This window comes from Caloenas nicobarica, chromosome 2, assembly GCF_036013445.1.
Source record: "Caloenas nicobarica isolate bCalNic1 chromosome 2, bCalNic1.hap1, whole genome shotgun sequence".
NCBI lineage: Eukaryota > Metazoa > Chordata > Aves > Columbiformes > Columbidae > Caloenas > Caloenas nicobarica.
The window spans coordinates 43777401-43799974 of NC_088246.1; the positions used below are offsets into that span (position 1 = coordinate 43777401).

Sequence of the window (22574 nt, forward strand, 5' to 3'; positions counted from 1 at the left end):
TCGGCTTGCATCTCCCTGCAGCTTTGTATCCCTGTAAACTCAACTGCTGTTATTGATAGGGTTAAATATAGACTGGAATAAACCTGTCAAGTTTCATGCTTCAGTTTTTGTAGGCATCATTAGATAAGATCAATAAGATTCCAAAATATTGTTTAGACTGGTTTTATATCTGTAACCACTATATATGCTGCTGTCATGTCTCTACTGTTTTTTTCTAAGTACAACGAGGAGTCTCTCAATTTTAGAAGCCATGTCAACAATCTGAATCTATCAGCAAGATGTTTGCTGATGTGCGTATTCAAATATGACCTGACTTTGAAGTTCAAGATTATGATTTTTAATGGCTAGGTAGTTCCTACCATTGCCTAAAATCCTTAATTAAAAGAAATTATAGGCTGTACCCTAACCAACAAATTCTGTACAGGAAATTGAAAGTGCCATGATTCTAAAATGTTGACGTACATTTTGATTGTGGTTGTCTGATGTTCCTTTGCCTTTGTTTTGTTCTAGTACATGACTGCTGCTGCACCTATGCAAGGGACCTACATTCCCCAGTACACTCCTGTGCCTCCAACAGCTGTCCCTATTGAAGTAAGTTTATCCCCATCCATGGAAGTAGACTGAAGGGGTAGCAGAACTCTTATCATTTAAGCCTCATTGCACCTGTTGTTTGAAACGGGCTTGAAGTTACTTTATGGAATGGTGGCTGGAAGTTTCCAGCTTTTAAAATTAGGACTGCACACATTTTTATCTTTTTGTTTTCTTTCTTTCGTTCTTTCGTTCTTTCTTTCGTTCTTTCTTTCGTTCTTTCTCTCTTTTACTTTTCTTTCCTTTTCTCTTTTCTTTTCTTTCCTTTCCTTTCCTTTCCTTTCCTTTCCTTTTCTTTCCTTTTCTTTTCTCTTTTCTTTTCTTTTCTTTTCCTTCTGTCTTTCTCGCCCCTCCCTTTTTAAATTTTTTTTAATTATTGTTATTTGCAAGGGCTCTTGTTTTGCGTTTGTTTTGTTGTACAGCAAATCGTTGTACATGGAATAAAACATCGGTGTTATGACTATTTTTTCCCCATGTATTTGGGAGGGAGATGGGAAGAGACAGGAAAACAAACCCAGCAGGCAGACCACGAACCCAAAAGTGATTCCAAGAAGACTGCAAGAGGTTTTGATGCGGTCCTTAGCAAGTATAGGTAATTGCTGAAACATTTAGCCACCAGAAAAAGTGATTGAGCAATGGAAACCTTCCTCTTGTATATACAGACGTGGAGGATGCTGCACTGACTGAGTGCTTTTCATCCTTGAGGAAGGATTCACTCCCTCCCTCCTTGGGGCTGAGTCATGCTGATGACAGTCTAATGAGTAAGTATTTACTCAACCCTGTAGACCACAAGCTGCCAGGAGAGCATCAGCTTGTGCCTCCACTTCTGTGAAGCTTCATAAGGGCCGCTGAGCACAGCGAGAGGAGGGAGCCTTGGCATCCTCTTCCCTGTGTACTTCTCTTTAGTTCTACCCTCTTTTATTAGTAACTTTTCCCCTACTCTGGGGTAATGTGAGGAGTGCCAGGGTCCCTGTATTTCTGTCTTCGGCTGTGTGGACTTTGGAGTTTGTGCTATTACTACTCTGTGCTTTGAGGATGCTGAGTTAGTGGTACTGTCGTCATGGCTCCACCAGCAGTCAAGTGGACTCATCCTGGTTTCTTCTGGTTCTTTGCAATTACTGAGATTTCCAAATGAGGTCCCACAGGAAAGGCTGCTACTGTTCTGTCATGCTGATCTAGTCACGTTTTAGTCTTTTTTGCCTCGGAATAATTTTGCCCTGAACCTTGCTTGTTTACAAACAGGACATGGGTGCCTCTCTTCACTTGCCATTCTTAGGTATTAAACTGGGCAGATACAAATCCAAATTAAAAGGAGATGGTAGGATGGATAGTGGCTCTTATGGCAGTACTGGCTGCATACTGTGCTGACCAGTACAAAGTTAATTCTTCCTGAGCCCTCCTCCCCATCACCCATTGGTATATCCAGGCCTGCTAAAGTAACATGATGTCGTAATTATCTACTGTAATAATCAAAATATTATCTGAATATGTAGCCTGTCTTTCTCTGATCCAGGGATGATTATTGTTAATGTTTATCTATATTCATGAAGCATCATGAACCAGGACCCTACTATGCTAGATGCTCCGCAAATAGAGACCAAAAAAATACACTGTCTACCCCAGAGAGCTTACAATCTCAAGATGAGATGGGCAAAAGGAGAAGGAATTAGACAGATAATGCTGACAGTCTGCTGAGCAATAATTATGAAGAATTTCTGAAAAATAAAACTGATCTTTTTAGCACATAGTTTAAAATAAACTACCCCTGAGGCCCCAGAGGAAGGCAGGGCAATGGAGGAGTTTGTCTTAGTTGATGAGGACTGGGTTAGGGACCAGTTAAGCAATCTGGACATCCATAAATCCATAGGTCCAGATGGGATGCGCCCGCGGGTGCTGAGGGAGCTGGCTGAAGTCATTGCTGGACTACTCTCCATCATCTTTGCCAAGTCATGGGAAATGGGAGAGGTGCCTGAGGACTGGAGGAAAGCAAATGTCACTCCGGTCTTCAAAAAGGGCAAGAAGGAGGACCCGGGCAACTATAGACCGGTCAGCCTCACCTCCATCCCTGGGAAAGTGACGGAACACCTTATCCTTGGTGCCATCTTAAGACATATCAAGGATAAGAGGGTCATCAGGGGCAGTCAACATGGCTTCACCAAGGGGAAGTCGTGTTTGACCAACCTCATAGCCTTTTATGAAGACATAACAAGGTGGATTGACGATGGCAGAGCAGTGGATGTGGTCTACCTTGACTTCAGCAAAGCATTTGACACCGTCTCCCACAGCATCCTCACGGCAAAACTGGGGAAGTGCGGACTGGATGATCGGGTAGTGAGGTGGACCACAAACTGGCTGAAGGAGAGAAGCCAGAGAGTCGTGGTCAATGGGGCGGAGTCTGGTTGGAGGCCTGTATCTAGTGGAGTGCCTCAGGGGTCAGTTCTGGGACCAGTATTATTCAATATATTCATCAATTACTTGGATGAGGGAATTGAGTGTACTATCAGCAAGTTTGCTGATGACACCAAGCTGGGAGGAGTGGCTGACACGCCAGAAGGCTGTGCTGCCATCCAGCGAGATCTGGACAGGCTGGAGAGTTGGGCGGGGAAAAATTTAATGAAATATAACAAGGGCAAATGTAGAGTCTTACATCTGGGCAGGAACAACCCCAGGTTCCAGTACAGGTTGGGGAATGACCTATTAGAGAGCAGTGTAGGGGAAAGGGACCTGGGGGTCCTGGTGGACAGCAGGATGACCATGAGCCAGCACTGTGCCCTTGTGGCCAAGAAGGCCAATGGCATCCTGGGGTGTATTAGAAGGGGGGTGGTTAGTAGGTCAAGAGAGGTTCTCCTTCCCCTCTACTCTGCCCTGGTGAGACCTCATCTGGAATATTGTGTCCAGTTCTGGGCCCCTCAGTTCAAGAAGGACAGGGAACTGCTGGAGAGAGTCCAGCGCAGGGCCACGAAGATGATGAAGGGAGTGGAGCATCTCCCTTATGAGGAAAGGCTGAGGGAGCTGGGGCTCTTTAGCTTGGAGAAGAGGAGACTGAGGGGTGACCTCATTAATGTTTATAAATGTGTAAAGGGTGGGTGTCACGAGGATGGAGCCAGGCTCTTCTCGGTGACAACCAACAGTAAGACAAGGGGTAATGGGTTCAAGCTGGAACACAAGAGGTTCCACTTAAATTTGAGAAGAAACTTCTTCTCAGTGAGGGTGACGGAACACTGGAACAGGCTGCCCAGGGAGGTTGTGGATTCTCCTTCTCTGGAAACATTCAAAACCCGCCTGGACACCTTCCTGTGTAACCTCACCTAGGTGTTCCTGCCCTGGCAGGGGGATTGGACTAGATGATCTTTCGAGGTCCCTTCCAATCCCTAACATTCTGTGATTCTGTGATACCTGTTGTTTACACAGGAGTCAAATATAAACAAAGCAAGTGCTTTGTGCTCCCTCTTCTGGCTCTGTTGTGTGCAATACAGTAATAAAGCAAGTTCACTGAAGAGACCTGCTGCCGTTATTTATGTGACTAACACACCAAGCATGAGAGTAAAGGAAAGAAAATACAGCTTATTTTGAAAGCATACAAAAATACCTAAAAATAATATTATTCAGACTGTCTAAATAGGATAAGAAATAGGGCTTAATGATAAATTCATACATATCATCTTTTGTGTGTTTACTTAGCTATTTTTTTTGCAAACTTATAAATAAAACAAAGCTTCATTGGAGCTTTGACTTAACAGATAAAAGTCTTTAGTGTGAAGTAAATTTACTTTTGAAGGGAACATGCATAAAAGCAGTGTATAGAGGAGTGCAGTATTTTTCTAAGGCAGCTAAAATTCTGTTGGATGTGTAGTAAAGCAGAGAGTGGTGACCCTCGATTCTGCTTTTATCACATTGCAAATCAAACAAAATAAACTTGAACTCACTGTGAAGTTGGGTAGGTAAGGGAAAGTCGCAAAAGCCGTACATACGCTGTAAAAAAGACTAGGTAAAATTCAGACTCTGCTGAAGTCAGAAGTTTTGCCTCTGGCTTTGAATGGGCAGAGAACTGTCCTCAAAAGTGCAGGAATTTTCCACTTCAGATTGTGAGAGCAAAGCCCCTACTACAGGGGCTGGTACGCTAAGGAAGCTTCTTGTTGCTGGATTAGCTCTCTAAAACTTACGGAGTTTTTTGTGTTAGCATGTGGTTCTGCTATCTCAAACTCTCTCGACCTCTGGAAAAATACAGGAATGGTGAGCTGGTGCTGAGCTCTTTTAATGTAATTCATGACAGGGAGTAAAATTAGTAAGTTTTTCATGTTCTCATTTGATTCCCCAGGGTGTTGTTGCTGATACTTCTCCACAGACGGTAGCATCTTCATCACAGGAAGCCAGTGGTCAACAGCAACAGATGACAGTGGAAACATCCAGTGAACATGCGCCTGCATATTCTTACCAACAGTCTAAGTAAGTAGGCATATGCTTTGTAAACAGAAGGTTTTGCTTCTTGATCATAGTGGGCCAAATTCTGCTCCCCATTTAACAATATAAATTTTAAATAGCTTCATTAAATTTAGGTGAATTCTGGATATGTAGCAGTGTAATTAGCAAAAGGGTTTGGCTGATGGCCTCACCTTGGCAAAATGTCCTTGAATTCCAGCCTGCAATGATATACTCTCTGTCTGCTGCAATTCTGGACTCAGAAGGATCTCGACAACTGCATTAACAATCATCACACTGGGCTAAAGCAACATCTGGCATCAGAGGCTAAAAAGAGGGCTTAGAATTTGCAATGGTGAAAATATGGGCACAGTACACATGTAAAGGTAGCTACACATGAAAGTGTAGCTATTGAAGTAGTATAAATTGCCCCAAGTTGGTATTTGCGATTGTGCAAAACTGGTGCCATGCAGACATTGAGTGGGCAGGACGAAGAAGGGATAAGAAAGGGATGGGGCGAAGCACTGCTGTGTCTTTCTGCTGTCCTCCGCTCCCTTTGTTTGCTTCCCATGGAATATCTTGGAAAGCTCAAAATATAGACACTGACAGCTGGATCTGGAACTCCTAAAGAGTCTCTTCGTCTTCAGAATAACCCTTAAACACTCCTTCTCTTTGCCACAATAGAAGAAGAAAACTTTAGTTAGCGACAGGGTACTCACTGGGACCAGTCAATGTTGGGCAAATTCTGGGAAGGAGCCCCAAAACAGTCCTTAATTATACCTTTTTTTTTTTTCTTGGAGAAGGGAGTCAACAAATAGACAGAAATATGTTAGATATGTCAGTCAATGCATCACAACATACTTATAGAGGCATAAGAAATTAGCTGGTATAGGAAAGATTAGAATTATACCACTCCGTCAATTGCCTTACTTAATTTTTGACCTCTGGAAGCGGAAGATGCAATTATTCATCTAACATATCAGGATCAAATGGTTTCAGATCACACAATATCCCTTTCTGACCACCATAAAACATAAAAGACTTCACTATTTCTTATGTCATGCCTGTATTTGTCTATACGTGCATATTACAGAAGCAATTGATCACAAGCTTTTTGTTGGTGCACTCAATTGGAGACACAGTCTATGCATGTGTATCCCTTCTAGCTGTCAGCCTCTCTAGTACCTGTAAATACGTGATGGCAAAACCTACAGAATATAAAGGGGCAAAGAGAGAAATCTATGTTGACTGTGCCATCTTGTTGGCTTCTTTTGGTGACTGTGCTCTGTAGGAGTTTGGATCTGACCATTCCCTGGTTCCAGTTCCCTTTTGCTTCAGTCTCAAGCAGAAGGACTGAGGTTTAGAAGCTCTCAGAAGGTAGCTGTGGCCAGCCGATTCTGGCATTTTTCCCACAGAGGAGGAAACTACATTGCAATTCTTTATTGCAATGGGGGCTGTGTTTCTTGCCAGTGTGGTGAATTCCCACCTTCTCTGAGAATGAGATCCTTCATCTTTCCTCGTCAGCTACTGCTGGTTTTTGCAATGACAGATACACTTCTAATGGTACTGGCATTTATATTCAGAGGCATTTCTTTTTTGATCAGATAGGTAGATACACTACAGATTTTTTATTATAATTATTTCAGTATTTTTTTCTGGAATGTGCCCTCTATTTGTATCTGCCAGTTGTGGGCAGAAATGCAAAGTGTGGGAAGCTGTAGAAACAAACCAACACACGCACAATCTCTGTCTCAAAAAAAACAACTTCTGCCAGAATATTTCAGTAACCTCTAATGTAGAACCAAGTGAAGTTATTTTGTAAATAAAATATAATTTTATTAATCTACTCTTCGAACAGCATATTTGTCAATAGCAAGCATCATGCCCAATGTACAACAGCTGTTTTCAAAGCAAGATGAGAGGAAGTAATTAACATGACTGGACAATGATTTTGTCAGACATAGGCAAAGGAAAAGGCATACACTGTAAAATTGTTTCATAGGAACTGATCAGTCAGAAGGAAAGTTATAACAGTGTATTTCATTATATTTATTTTCTTTGCAACAATCATGAAATTGCAGGCAACGAAGGAGAGGCAATGTACTCAGAATGAACTGGGTGGTATAAGGACTCTGTACTCTCTTTGTAAGTAAAAATAAACCATGAGAATTAAATTTTAAGTTCCACTTTTTTTAATCAGCATACACATTCTTTTATTTAATATGCTGGCTGCCGTACTTGAGGATCCCACCCGTAGATGTTCAAAAATTACAACTTCGTGGCAAAAACCTGGCTGCCTTTTGTGTAGCAATACAGGAGAAGCAGCCCTTGGTTTCTGAGCAGAGAACTCTTCTTCATGAGGAAATCACCTTGATTATTTTAGACCCATACTCCCTTTTTTCCTTCTAAATCTTTAATTTTGCACATAGAAGTGTGAAATGTATGAAGTGGAGATAAATGGAGATACTTCCCCCTGAAAAGTGTACTTTCTTACCTCTAAGCAAAAGTCTGCTGGACAGCGTACTCTGATTTTAAATGTGGAATTGCATTTTTTTGGAGCCTTTTGTGGTCAAACTCAGTGCCAGGTTAGATCAGAGAGTGTGTGCTGTGATCCTTCAGTGGAACTGGGCTTTCACATATATGGTAGCCACTCTACCCAGAGGGGCAGGAGAACCTCAGGAGGTGTGCATCCAACTTGAGTACCCTTACTGGAAGTTATGCGTAGAAAACCCTAAGAAAATAATGAATTTTTGCCTGCCACATAAATCTGTTGTTACATTCAAAACATTAATTTTCAGGCTTCAGGCAATGAAAAAGCCTTTTGGTAAATTTAATATTTAAAATTGAAGTTAGTTTTATGTTTGCCATCCCAGAGAAAATAGTTCTGTGGCAAATGTTATGTCATCAATGTTCTTCACAGTTTAACTCCTAATATTAAAATTAATTTAAAACTAAGCAAGGCAAATGTGTTAATGCTTGCAAAAGAAAAGGTGCTGGATTTTCTTGTGTTGAACTTCATTTGGAAAAGGATTTTTTCCGCGCAAGTTTTGAGGACTGCAGGAGAAGCAATAGCTAACCCTTACTGATAGCCCTAGACATGAAACATTTATACATAGGTTCTACATCTCCCCAGTGCTCTCATCTAGTCTAAGATAAGTTTAATGTGACATACCTTTAAATGACATGAAACCTCAAAACCACAAAATTAGAGTTTTCTTCCATAAGAAGAGGTTTGATAGTTTAGCTTATTCTCCGTGCTGAATTTGGAAAGATTTGATACTATATGATCAAAAATTATATTTTTCTAATTAATATTATCTTCTAAGTTAGCCATAACCGGCTCATTAAGCAAACCGCTCCCCGGTCTTAACTGCTCTTCCCATCAGAAAATGTGCTCTTTTTTAGCAAATTGGATGTATCCTTTTATTGTATTTTTTCCGTCATTTTATTAGTAGTATCCAAAATAAATAGTACCACTTATTATTATGAAAATATTCTCTCTCTTATTGTATTACTCTTGAAATATGTACACAGTGTTAAGTCGCGTATTCATCTCATTTCAGTGTAGTTAGACTGCCCATTAAGCATAGCATTGAAAAGAGTAAATTCATCTGCCTAGGATGTGTTAACGTCCCCAAAGCAGGAGTTCCCTTCTTCTGCCTGACTATTTTCAGCTTAGTGGTGGTATCATATTTAAACAGCTGCGAAGTTAGTTTAGCTTGGATAATTTTTAAAGGGAATTGGGTGGAAAAAAAGGAGAGGAGCCTGTTTCAAAGTTGTTTTGACATAATGACCACTTTAATTCAATTGTTTTTGCAGACAATAAACAGGACTGAAGAATGTCGGTCTGAAATCTTTGCCTTGAATGGAGAAACTTCACTGAACAAGAAGTTGGCTTCCAGTTTGCACAGGCGTCAAATGAATGCTTTTTTTTTTCTACCTTTCCCAACGAAAACAAAACAGTGTTTTTATGTGCTGTGCAAATGGTTCCGTCATGTAGTCTGACAATTTTATTTTTGCTATTTTTTTTTTTAACTAAAGGAAAAACCCAGAGGAAAAACACCGGGTTGACATTTCATCCGGAGGAACATTTGAATTACGAATTTTCCTGGAGGTGTAGCTAGGTTATTTGTTGTTTGTTTGTTTTGTTTTTTTAACAGAAAAACTGATGATGTCAAGAGGGAGCAAGTTGAGACGAAAACCAATTGTCTTCCTCAAAAATTAAGCTACTTCTTTTCTCTCATTTTATTTTTCTTCTTGTTTTAAATCTAGAGTGGTTTTTTGGGTTTTTGTTTTTTGAGGTTTTTTTTTTAAAGAAATGTTTAGGTAAGGTTTATCTTGAATCTTAATTGCCTTAATTTTAAGGACGTCAAAGGCTCTCAAGGCAAGCTGTCAACGTCTTGTTAGAAAACCCGAGAATGAATTGAAACTGCTCACACCGGTGCTGGTGCAGAAGTTTAATAGACTGAGTTTTTGGGGTGAACAAAACATAAACTGTACAGTTTAAAAGAAAATGATTTTCTTCTTTTGAAGAAAAGTTGATGATAAAGGAACTGTGGCAACTGAAAGGATTGGAAAAATGCTGGGACTTTTATGAACTTTGTCTTAAGTGTTGACAGAAAAAATTCTAGAAGGCTAAAGCATTTTACAGTAAAGTTATTGAATTGAGAAAAAAACTTGCTGCATTATAGAGAATGCAGGGTTTTTTTCTTGCAGAATGCAGATTTTTTTATTTACAAAGCGTGATCGCTAGCAAAAGCATTAGTGCTTTTTATCTGCAGTCTTTTTTATGAGCTTTAAGAAGTTTTTAGTCTGCTTTGCTTGTCACATTGCAAAAACCTAGCTTAAGAGCATTAAAAAAAAAACTTAAGTAGATAGGAGCTTATGGTCAAAAAAGTGCAAAAAAAGCAATAGATAGAAGAAATTGTTGACAATTTCTGTAGTCTTTCCTAGTTGTGAACAAATGCAGCCTATGGATGGCCTATTTTATACCAAAGATGAAGTGACACCCTAACGCAGTCCAGAAGATAGAGGTTTTTTTCTTTTTTTTATCTTTATTTGACCTACATGGCCGGACCAGTTCTTACTTTCTTGTTTGTTTAAACTATCTTCCACTGGTGTTTTACATACTGCATATGTTTATAGTGGAAATTTCAGAATAGTTGGTATTAGAAGCTTGTTGATGGTGAGCTTTGGAGAACACCCCAAAGCATGGGGGAGTGGGTTACCAACTAATCTGTCCAGGTGGGCTTTAATTTCGATGAGTTTTTCTGTTAAATTGCCTGATCTTTGGTATTTCTACTGAAACAACAGTCTTCCTTCTGAATCCCGACGTACCGCAGATTCATTTCTTCACCTCAGTCTTTGTCATCGTCCAGCATGCAGCCACCTTAATTCTGCGATTGTTTTTCAGCGATGCGTTTGAATTGCCAGATAGATGCAGAAGAAAGCAAACTTGAGCTTTGTTCTCGTTTTAGCTCTCCCATACAAGCAGAAACGTTGAAAACGACTTAGTATTGTCATGCAGGCAGGAAGTTAAAAATTATTCTTCTCTGCTATGGTTTTTGTTGTCTTAATATGTTGGCTGACAATCACTAACTAGTATGATTAGGCAAAAGAAGACACTAGCTAACTCGAACCCACTGAAACCTGTTTTAGGAATGACACTTCTTTACCATAGAGAAGTCTTGATTATGGCCCTGACTTTTTTTCCAAACAAACAAACAAACAAAAAGGTGAGAATCGAGTCAAAAGATTTTTTTTTCCTTAAGGAGGCAGAAGAGAAGCAGCTTTTAAATATATACATACATACACATATATCTAGATGTAAAAATTAAACCAAACATTTTTAAACTTTCCTCCATCCAGAAGAGAGGGGAAGCTTCATCACATTTATTGTGGTGCATTAGAGACAGGGTATCCGTTAAAAATATTGAAATTTAAGCATATATATTGGATCAATCTGATTCAGCTGCCCAATTCTAAAAAGAGATCTGTGTTTCCCTAACCTGACTTTCAGGGGGAAAAGAACACAATTATTTTTTTAAATTGATAAAACAAGATCGTATTTTTTAACATAGTGTAGTGGGGAGGGGGTTTCCCAAGTAAATGGCTGCTAGATATGCAACATAGAAAAGAGAGAAATGGGAGTTCATGTGGTTCTTCACCAGAGGAAGAGGGCCTGATTTTCAGAAGTGGTAAAACTTCTGCATTCACCGGAATTGTTGTTGATATTCAGTGCTTCTGAAAACCAGGTGATGCCAAAGTAAAAGAACAACACCACCCACAACCTGTTTTCAATTCAGAAAAAAAAAAAAAAAAAGAAAAAAAACCAAAACCAACCAAACTTTCTGTTTCACATGCTGTCTCATTACTTGTTGCTTTTTGAGAGTGGCACTTGAATTTTGTCCTTGGATAAAGGTTCCCTCTTTCTTTGGAGGGCATAGGAGGGGAAAAAAAGTCGATCTAGCCTTATTTTCTTCCTTTCTACACGTAGTCTCTTTCTGTCTCTCTCTGAATTCTTTGTACAAATAGAAATAACCCCAGGCACAAGTCAGTTAAATATGAAATAAACACATTTGTTTTTGTGCTAGCTCTAATGTGACACACAAAAAGTCTCATTTATTATCAACAATGAGGCTACAAGGTAGCTACCATGTGGCTGATGAATATGCTGAGGTACCTTCTTGTTTCTATTCAGAACTCTGCTGCTTTATTTATACATTCAGAAACATTTTTCTTATTTTTTTCAGCAAAGAAAGTTAAACAATCTCAGTGTTTTTTATTAAGCCAGATAGGCAACATGATATCACGATGCCTGTCACTTTAAAGTGTTTCAAGTGCATTCTGTGTTAGACTTGTTCCCTTTTGTTTCCATGCTATAATGTTTAATAGTGTTTGAGATCAAAAGAAACAAAGCAAAGAAGTAGAGGAAGAAGAAGAGGAAAGAAAATGGATCCCCTACGTAAAACTGATCATCTTACTGATCCCCCCAAAAACAGTGAAATGGTACTTGAAAGTCTATAAACAATGCAAGCCTTGAATATAAACAGTCATAGATCATAAGGTAAGAAAAAACTTATTTGGAACATACACAATGCTTAGAAAGTGGTAACTAATTTGTAAAAGTTAAAGATGAGATAAAAGAGAACAGTGGAAAAGCAACACACTTGCTGCATGGGTGTTGTCATAGGACGGGAATACTTCGTGTCCTCTGAAATCTGAAACTGGTTTTCTTTATGTTCTGGCTAATCAGATTTTTTGGAAATTTATTATTGTTATCTGTTTGAGTGTCTGATTTCCTTTTTTTTTTTTCTTTTTTTGAAGACCTGAATTTGTAAAGTCAATATCTATGTCTGTCTTACCAATTTAGCTTTAAACATCAGGAGGGTTCCTGAAAGGTTGCAGAAACAGCTCTAGAAGTCTAAGGCAATGGTGCCTGGCCCAGAGGTCTAGAAGTAACATCAGATCCATAAGCTGAACTGCGTATGTACTTTCCATCACACCTGAATACTTGTAAATAGTCAAATCTGGATGTTCAGGTTTGGTATTTTTGTTTTTACCTTAAAAGATAAATTCAGAAGGGGTGTCAGAAAAAAAAAAGTTATGGCTAGAAAATTCTGAATACCTGGGCTCATCGCTTAACATTGAGAAAATAAATGGATACAGCGGAACTGAAGAGAGTATTATATTTGCAGGTGCTGACCTGAGCGTAGATCAGGGCACTGAAAAGTCTCACTGTTCCCAATGAGATTGTTGAGGGACTCTTCTTCCTATCTGGCTCTACTGCTGGTTTTGTAAGCACTTTTCACCTGTGACAGTCAGGCCTCAAATTGTGAATGTCCTCTTATTGCCTTCCAGTGAAACAGACTCTTGAAATGTCCTTAGCTTGTGCTTACTTGTATAGTTCTGTTTACCAAGAGACTGCCTTGGATGTGTTGGTCAAGAAATCCACGTTAATGCAGAATGAGGCATATTTGGGAGCAATTGCATCACATTGTATCATCTTCTGCTATGGATGCATGCCCAGCTGTGGAAGATAAAGGCTGGTGATTAGAGAAGTGAGGGCTTAAACTTTCAATGGGCAATGGGCTGAAGCATTTGAATGGATTTTTACTCAAGTAAAAGTCAAACGAAGGGTATTATTTATGTATGTATGTGTACCAAAACTCAGCAAATTTGAGGAAGCCTGCATTGTAATAAAGTTTATTTTTAATATGTCATAGTATTTGGATCTATATTATGTTGTTTATGGTACCGAAGGACAAGACTGATACTAAGTGTTTAACAAATTGCCATGCTTCGTGATTTAAAACTTGATGGTGCTCCTTGTGCCACTTGATTTTAATGCTGAGGTTGACATGAGCAAAACAGGTTTAGGCAGACTCGCTGAGCTCCACCTATAGCAAGAGTCATGCTGAAGAGTGATAATGTGCTTAAAGTAATGAATCAATCCACTTTTAGTGATGAGACCAAATGTGGTAGTTGAAGATAGTAATGTTTGATACACACATGGTCAACATTTCCTTTCAAAACTTTATTTAACATGAAATTGGTCTGGATATAAAAGAAGTGCCCTAGGGTAAGGGATTTTCCTGGTCTTTCTCAGTAGCCCGTGTGAACTAAGAAAACAGTCACGGTGTGATGGAAATGCGAAAAAGAAAACAACAAAAATGCTGACATTTGGTGTGTTAGTCTTTTCTGCTTAATGGTGATTGACTCTGGTAACGGTGATTCCTTTCATTTCTCATACACACTCATACAATCGTGCACGCACACTTTCTCAGAAGGAGAGCTGAGTGAGCAGCAGGCTTCTCTCTCAGTGGAGCAGATTCCTAGAATCTCACCAAGCAGCAAAGATGCATTGTAAGGAGAGTTATTTTCCCCTCAAAAAGAGCAGCAACTTTTTCTGTATTGCTCCTGTCACCCAAATAGGCTAGAGCGCTGTGTGTACCCCAGAGATTTATTCACCTTTGTGCCTCAAAGCAGGCAGAAGAGACCCTTTCTCCTCCCCTTTATTAACATGCTTTTTGTTAACATTAAACAGAAAATTATGAGAGAAAAGCTGTTTAAAAAAAAGTAATCCCAGTGTTGGTTTAGCTTTCTATGATGAGAAAAATTCTTGTGTTTATTTCAGTTGTTCAGTTCAGTTGTTGATTCTGCAACAGTGACAGCTGGATTCTTTCATCTTAATTAAAATGTGTAATGAAGTGAAAAATGTCAGCCTTTGATAGGTTCACAAATCCATTTTTCCTTGTAGGGCCAAAGCCTGCAAGGTGTAAGCACCTTCCAAGATCTGGATCTGTTGTCCTTAAGAGAGTATCTGCCCAACATTAATTTTCTGCCTTTAAGTGTCTTTCTCTCGGATAGTAATTGTATGAATTTGGTGAAATTTACAGTCAGTTATATTTTTAAAAGCCCAAGAATACAGCCTAGAGAAGAGAAAGTGAGGTTTATGTAACTGAAGTATTATTAAATACGCCGTATTCCAGAGTGGAAGAAAATTCTACTATCTTTTGGAGGCAAAATTTTATGTAAAACCAGGAAGCTTACAGAATTCATATAGGAATTTTTAATTGATTTCCTTTTTAAAGGAGAATGAACAGATTCTGTCTGTAAGAAAAATCAAAACAGCTTTGAAAGCAGACAAATTTACTATCAAGAAAACATGCATCACCGGAATGGGACGGAGGTTCTTTAAAGCCCTTACAGACCTCGCTGTAGCCAAAATGTAGAATACAGAACCTCTGTGATACATTAAATTATGAATCTTATTTATAAGAGCATCTGCGTGCTGATGTCTCAGAATGTCTTTGAAAGATCTGTACTGCTATGATTTTTTTTTTATGTTTTCCATTTGTACCACAATCCTAATAGCTGCCATTTTCCCACTCCTGGGGCTTTCTGTAGATCAGTGGATGTTAGGTTTAAACTTCTGTTTTCTTTGATGAAGCTTTCAATAAAAAAATAAAGAAAGAAAAGAGCTGGGTGACTCTGTGTTCTTGTGGCACCTTTCTGCAGAGGCTTCCCAAAACCGTGGCTCTTGTGCTGAGCACAGAGGGAGTGGAAGGGCTTGGCAGCAAAGTCTGCCGCCTCTGCATCTTCCCCAGATGGAAGGAAAGAATCGGAGAGACTGGACGGCTCTCTTGCCCTGTCAGCAGCTCAGCCACCCTCATGTGAGAAGGTGAAATACAGGAGAAAGTTGTTCTCACCCCAAGACTGAGTGTATAATACAGGTATCTGCTGTCTGGGCTCTCAGCTGTGCTCACCTGCTAGAAGAACATCGCCCCTGTTTTTGAGGCTTATTTTAAAGAGTTGCCACATGGAAGACAGAAAAACTTTGTTTGCAGAATAAGTACAGCCTAGGCGGTGGTAGTGCAAGCCATACTTACTTCATCTTGAAAGGGACCATGACAGTAGATCGCCTCCTCGGCCACGTCTGACGAGGACCAAGAAAGCGATTTGGCTGCTTCAGTCAGCGACTCCCATGTTACCGTGTGCGTTTCTTCCCGCAAGGGCCATCTCTGTGACAAAGGCAAGGCTGGGCTGGAAGTGTCCAGTAACTCTCCTCCCCAGCCAAGGAGATTTATTCACAGGTTGGAAATCGCTGAGTGCTCAGTTTTACCGACCAGGAACGTGGCCATCTCCCTCAGCACTAAACATGTTTCATGGGATTGCCTGCACGCTTTCCTTTTCATTCTTTCTGCCCAGTGAAATATCCACAGGTAAGCTTCTCGCTCCCTTCAGCCTAATCAGAAAAGCCCAAAGAAATCTTTAGAAGATGGAGGAATGGGAGAAGGAAGCAGGTGAGAGAGTTTTTTTCAATCGCACCTATGCTGAAATGTCCATTGCTGCTGGTTGTGAAGATGGTGAGAGAAGGAGGAAGGCGGGAGGCTGAAGCTCCAGCCTGCCTGGCACTCTGGTAGCTGAGGAGCCTGGGGAGAGCAGCAGTAAGTCAGACACTTCATCCCACCAACGCAGGTGGTGCCAAGGTGGTTTATAGTTTATGCTCTGGCATTCAGGTTCATCTTTGTCACTTCCAGGATTGCTCCATTTCCAAGATCATTCTGCTTCAAACTCTGCTAAGGAGGGTATCACTAACAACTGTGGTGGTGGTGGTTTTGGTTTCGTTGGCTGGCTGTGTGCATTCAGAACCAGGTTAAGGGAGGCTTGCATCATCTTCCACAGAAGTGCAGATAAGAAGGCTTTCTCCTCCCAACCTCCTGGTCCCACCATCAGTGTCAAAAAAAAAAAAAAAAAAAAAAAAAATTATTGTATTTAACACCAAGTCCCCTATCTATACTATAGAGTTAAAATAACAAGGACAAATGGGCCTTTGTAATGTATGATGTATGTTGCTTCTAGAGGGAGATGGTTGCGTTTATCAGTAATCTGCCTCTGGAGTGGAAGTCCAGGTCTTCATGTAGAGAAAGCCATGTGCTCTGATTATCACTACCTGAGATTTCAGGCAGAGGGGGAGAAAAAAAACCCAGAACAACAGCTGGTGTAGAATAAACTGAGGATAATTGCACACTTAGCACATTTAAATACATTTTATTTGGCTTATTTGGAGTGACCAGAGATTGCAAATTGAGAGCAAGGTCTCAATGTGCTGATAATGATCAGCAAACGCAGAAGCAAAGGTTCAGGAGCAGACAGGACTGCAGCAGAAGTTACTGGAAGTGGCAAACAAACCAAGATATAAATCTAAGCGTCTGCCTGACTGTTGGTAAACTTGCCGCAGCCTTTCTCTGTGCCTTGGCTCCGTGCCCCACTGTTGTCAGTCTGGTCCTCAGGAGAAGACTGTGTGCTGTGCAAAACTCTCCATTTGACTTAGCAGAGTACAAGCCACAACGGTAACTAAGGTCTGGTAGGAGCAGTCCTGAGGCTGTGCACAGGAGGGGATGATTGTGCCAGGCAAACAGTAAAGCCGCCTGGCGGTTGCGTGCAGCCCGGCACATCCAGGCAGGCTGCAGCCGTCGCTGCTGTGCGCCGGGCAGTCGTGTTGATGGGAAGCAGGAGACACGCAGCTCTCTACCTAAGCCCTCCCAGAACCTGTCAGTTCAGAGAAACAGAGATGTGGTCAGCAAGGTTTGTTTACCAATGTTACGATCTTCCCGAAGAAATCCTCTTTGGAGGAAAGATGGTGGGACCAAACCACTTCCTTCCTTTAAAAATTGTGCATATAAACCCCTGCCAAAAGCATGCTGACTTTCATTGGCTTACTTTGCACTGGTACGTCACTGAACTTTTATGGAGGGACATAAGTGATAACTAAATAATCTACTGGATATGGGCACCATTTTAAAGGGAGGAGTTGAAAATTGGTCTAGTTTCAATGATGTAGCTGTTTTTAAAAGTTCAACTGGCTTGGATTTATAGTGTGGCTAGCTGAGGCCTTAAGCTCCGCAGCATTTAAATACTGCTGAAAAATAGAAGTGTCTGAGAAAAAGATAAGAAAGCATGATTTACACCTATTATTTGAGTTATTTCGCCATTTGTTACTAGACAATATATTATCTATCTTGTGTGGAATTCAGCCGTTGATACACAGCCAGGTGAAAATTGTGTTAAGTTCCTTGAACATCATTCCTGTGGGATCTAATCCCACATTTTTCGGTCGGAAATCATTTCCTCCTTATTAACAGTTGTGCTACACCACACAGCAGCCCATTAGGAGGCTCTCTTCCTCAGGTACAGCAACTTCTACCCAGTGTTGATCTCAAATAAAATACTCTGTAGTGGAACTCGGGCTCCTCTGAGCATTACCTGATTATTTTCTAGTTAGTTTTGGTGACATGTGGAGGCGCTTGGACACCACTGAATGACTTTTTAGTACAGAGAAGGAAGCAGAAGCAGAGGAGTAGGCAGATCTCACTAGTTGATACCAAGACACAGCAATCATTAGCTGCAGAAAAGCAAGGAAGTTGTGAAGAAGGTAAAGCAATAGAGAAATCTGAGTTCTTTAGAGCTTCCCTCACTCTCTATTCCTCTTGCTTGAGAGGCATGCATAGCCAGGCAACAGAATTAAAATTGCGTATATGTGTTTCCAGGTGCAGTATGCAGCCATTGGCATAGCTAAACATACACGTGTCTTCCCGTTCATAGCCACTCGAATGCTCACCTGAGCCTTGATGTCCACTGCACAGTGGACAGAACTAAGCCATCAGGAGAAGGGGAGATCTGATCCAATGCTTCCTTTCTCAGCTTTTGCTGCAGTTGTCTTAACAACCACCCTGACAGTCTGGCTTTCTTGCTGTAGAGGTGAGTCCTCAAGAGACCCCAAAATTTACCACTTAAAAAAAAAAAAAAAAGAATTTTTGCAGTGCCTCTTCCATTTTTCTCAACTGTTTGTCATTATGTCCTGTGAATGCTTCCAAATGAGCAAATAAATATTTGTTAGAGTAACACACAGAGGCCCCAGTCTCTACTGGGTACTGTGAGAAGACAGAAGAAAGACATGTTCTCCTAGGCTTATGAGGTGAAGGACAAATGATCTGCTTAATCCATTAAGTGATTCAGATTCCTGCTGGACCCTCAGACACAGCTGAGTACAGCGGGCTTCAGCATTACTGGTTACTTTTCACAGGAATAGCTGGCAATACTATGGAGTTTGAGGATTGCTTTCCAAAATCCATTTCCCTTTTCACATATTGGTTGTACTTTGAGGGCTTTGGGATGTAAACAGCTGTTTGCAGCTGGCAGTTTTTGGAGAATATCCACTTATTTTTTTCCAGAAGAAAGCATGCTCAGAAGAAACATCTACTGCTGTTTAGAAAAATAGAGTTACTCAGTAGTTTCCACTGGTGAAAGTGCTGCCACCAGATTCATCTTGAGGTTTATGATTCGCCCCTGTGCAGACCTGTATGGCTTGGATAAGATAGTTCTTCAATCAAAAAAACTTTCATGGGAGGCCTGACTGAGCTTTGAATGGTGCTAAAGCTTTGAACTTGCTCTGACTAGTGATGAATGTTGTCTGTGGCAATGACTGAGACAGGATGCTCATTGCAGAGCTGTTTCTGGCTACACAAGGCAGCTGAATTGTCTTTGTAGAGGAGGGCCTCACCTAAACATAATCTAGATGGGAACCTTTTTTCTTTAAGGACTTGTGCAGTGGGCTAAGCATAAAATTGTCTCTTCTTCTGTCTTTTGCACTGGGAGCAGGGGTTGCGTTGGAGGTGTTTTTTGCAAATCACATTTTCTACTTGCTTTCCCTTTGAACACAACCCTTTTGGTGCTCGCTGCATACTGGCAACAGTGTCTGTACTCGTGATGAGGAATCTGCCCATGCACAGGGGCGCAAGGGGCCTCTGGACAAAGAGGGTTTCCTTCCATGTCAAGGACTTCCTTGGGCTGCAGCATTAATCCTTCCATTTGCCAGCCCTGGCTGTGTGAAATATGTTTATTACTGTAATATGTTTCAGCTCTTCTGCTGACAGAAACTAGGAGGGAACAAGTCCTCGCTGTCCCCTCTCCACCGAAAAAAAAAGGTGTCAGAAACTTCCTCCTGCTGTGGTGACCCAGGATCAGGGAACGGCAAAAGCAAAAACCTCTGCTCTTCAGCTAAATTCTAGTTTATTTTATTATCGCTTCCTTCTCCTTCCGATCCACAACCAGCTCATTTATCTGTCCCATCCACACGTTGCATCCTGTCTGGTATGCAGTGTGGGAGCTTTTTGAGGTGATTTCCATTACTTGCCTACACAGCACCTAGGAGAAACCTTCAAAAAGTACCCACGGCATAAGTGCCAAGCTGTAACCACACTGGTTTCTTTGGTTATTAACCACACTGGGACTTCTTGGGTTATTTTGTCCCAAAGCTTTTTTTCTTTTTCCGGGGTTTGAGCATCAAAGCTCAGTGTGGTAAGGTAGACTGTTTACCTGAGAGAAGCACTTCATCTGCTGAGTAGAGCTATTAAAGACTGTAGCTAAATGGACAAAAAGGGATGAAAATGGACAAACTTCTCAAAAGAAGAGGTAGGAAATTACCTTCCCTAACTTGGAAGAGACTTTGCAGGCTAGTCAGGCTCTGCCCCATTTTGCCTCTCCTTGGAGGCAGCTACACTCTGGGAGGGTGGAGGAAGACTGAGGATGAGCTGGTGAATGAGTTAGCAAATAATTTTGATTAATTCTGCGCACAATTAAAAGGGAAAGGACTGAAGCAGGATGGATGGCTGAGGTGCACGCAGGCTGGGAGAGAACAAGGAAACCTGAATGTCACATAGCAGGACACCAACACCTGGCCCAAAAAATTGTCTCCTCCTCACTGTGACACAGACAAGCATTCACTTTATCAGTAACAGGGGCTCAGAACACGGGATGAAAAATTTTATAGCAGGATTACTTTTCCCAGTAGTGATATCTACCATAATCCAAAATAAATGATTTACAAAATAAAGCCCCAGTCCCTTTCCTCCCTCAGTTACTCATTGCCTGCCCTCCCCAAGCACACACAGCCAGACTTTTCAGCAGCACAGCTACACCTGGCTATAGACATGAGTAGAAACACAGTGAGCGAGACTGCTGGAGCCTTGAGTATTTCAGACTTGTTTCTCTTGACTTCCGCAGTATCATTGATATTCCAAGCAAGATGACATGGAGGTAACTTAATTTAAAATAATAAAGCTTAAAAAAAAAAAAGGCAAAGCAAAACCATAAATTGAACTGCACCCTGAAATGGCTTGCTTCCTAAAATAAAATAAAATAAAATAATGAACGCTGTAAGATTCACACCTGTGTGATAATTTTGTTTGCAGACTAAGATACTGACCAGAGGCAAGAAAGATGGCTGCTCTCAGTCCTCTGCAAAGTTCTGCTTGCTTTTGCCCATTTATAAAATGTGATTTAAGAAAGGCATTGTATGGACGTATATATAAACAGACCCCTGATAATTTTACGATATGGGGACTCTATGTAGCATTATCTTCAATCTTCTTTAAACTTTAACTGATCCTCAGAACTCAAATGAAAAAGCAAATCACTCAACTGAGAACCTGTTTCTTTCTTCCCGCAACACTTTCAGTAATAAAAACTGCTTAGTAGCAAGGCATATGTGTAAAACATGCTTGTACATTTGATCCGCCTCAGTGTGTGCCAATGTGAACTTGGGCTTTTGTTGCCCTCGTTTTTAATGGCTGCAGGTGCCATTTGGTGCAATAGACACAGCAGAAAGATGTGGTCTATGGAGAATAAAAAGTATGTGAATTCAAGTCACTAGACAGGAAAAACGATCTCTGTGCAGAGGTCAGAGGAAGACCTAAGTAGGGGAATCTTTACACCATAATGAGCAACAAAAAGCCTCTTGGTCCTCTCCCACAGCTTTATTTAAGAAGCCGCCGATCCTTCTTTCCTTGCAATAGACTTCACTAGTCCTTGTGTCTGCACAGTAGCCCCTGCAGCACTCTCTCCACTTCCCACCAAATGCAGGTCTATTCAAAATACTTGGTGTTCCTATAGGTATTGAGCACTCAAAGAGCAGCCCGCCAGTAACAGCTGAGTGCGTGCTAGCAGAGCCTGGTCCAACTGGGCACCATTCCACCCGTGGCAGCTGGCTGCTCTAATAAAACTCTCCTGGGCTCTTGAAATAACTGACATGAAAGTGATGTTTGGAGCAAGAAGCGGAACTCATTTTTCAATTGACATTAAAGAGGAAATCATTTTAGTGTCAGTTGATGCTGCCCAGGCACATTTTTGGTAATTAAGGCTCAGAAAAGGCAATGGAAATACCCATGAGGTGTGTTAAGAATGAAGCCAGAAGCGACTTGTGAGAGGTGCCAGCTGAAGGAGTCCCTACGCTGAACGCTACACGTAATGGGAAACCTTACAGAATTCAACCACAGAGGGAGCAACTCAAGAGCAGCCCAGAAGAATCAGGCATGGAGGAGCCTTGTTTATGCCTTCGAGTATGGTGCGAGGACACAGGAAAGACAGAGGTGATTTTAGAAGGAGAAATGTGATGCATGTGGGACTGTAAGGTGTTCTTATGACTTTGAGGTATGGAGGAATAAATGCTGCTGTATATCCCCTCTTGCCTCAGCTTTGAAACACTTCTGAATCCTATTCCTTTCGTCCCTGTTGACTAATACAGCATCTATGTGTCACTTGGTTTGACTTTCGTGTTTGTTTTGGTTTTTGTGTTGGTGTTTTCTTTTGTTTTGTTCTTATTTTGTACTCTTCCATGATATTAGGTTTCACTTCTACATGCAGTTACAGCATTTGGAGGTTTTCTTGAGAGTTTTAGTCTCACTTTTTCCGTATTGTCTTTTGAAACCTTGTAGTGACTCAGGAGATACATTCCATTGTGCACAAAATCAGATGATGCTCCTACATTTTTACAACCAAAAACCACTGAAAGAAGAGTCGGCTTGACATATAGAATGAGCATATTTTTTTAATATGGCATCCCCAGATCCCTGAGGGAGTTTTCTGCTGTATCTCCCTGACCATTCTTGAGGGCCCAGGTGAAATGACTGTGGTTCTCCTCTGTTAACCCCAGGCAGAGGTGGATATCTAAACTTGCAAGGCGAATACTTCTAAATCCCAAGGTGTATGTCCTTTGCTGTTGATTG

General features: G+C 40.9%; 1 protein-coding gene across 11 annotated transcripts in view; it reads left to right on the forward strand.

The window, feature by feature from the left end:
* RBMS3 (RNA binding motif single stranded interacting protein 3) overlaps nucleotides 1–14954 on the forward strand; it is a 713822-nt gene extending 698868 nt beyond the window's left edge. For 8 of the 11 annotated variants that reach the window (XM_065627651.1, XM_065627659.1, XM_065627650.1 and 5 more), the window contains 3 exons: nucleotides 511–591; nucleotides 4907–5034; nucleotides 8827–14954. In XM_065627651.1, the coding sequence (XP_065483723.1) occupies nucleotides 511–591; nucleotides 4907–5034; nucleotides 8827–8833 (216 nt within the window). In that variant the 3' untranslated portion in view covers nucleotides 8834–14954. Of the gene's footprint in view, nucleotides 1–510; nucleotides 592–4906; nucleotides 5039–8826 lie in introns of those variants that run through there. The other 3 variants (XM_065627652.1, XM_065627658.1, XM_065627660.1) reach the window with 1 other exon arrangement.
* Nucleotides 14955–22574: the final 7620 nt, after the last annotated feature.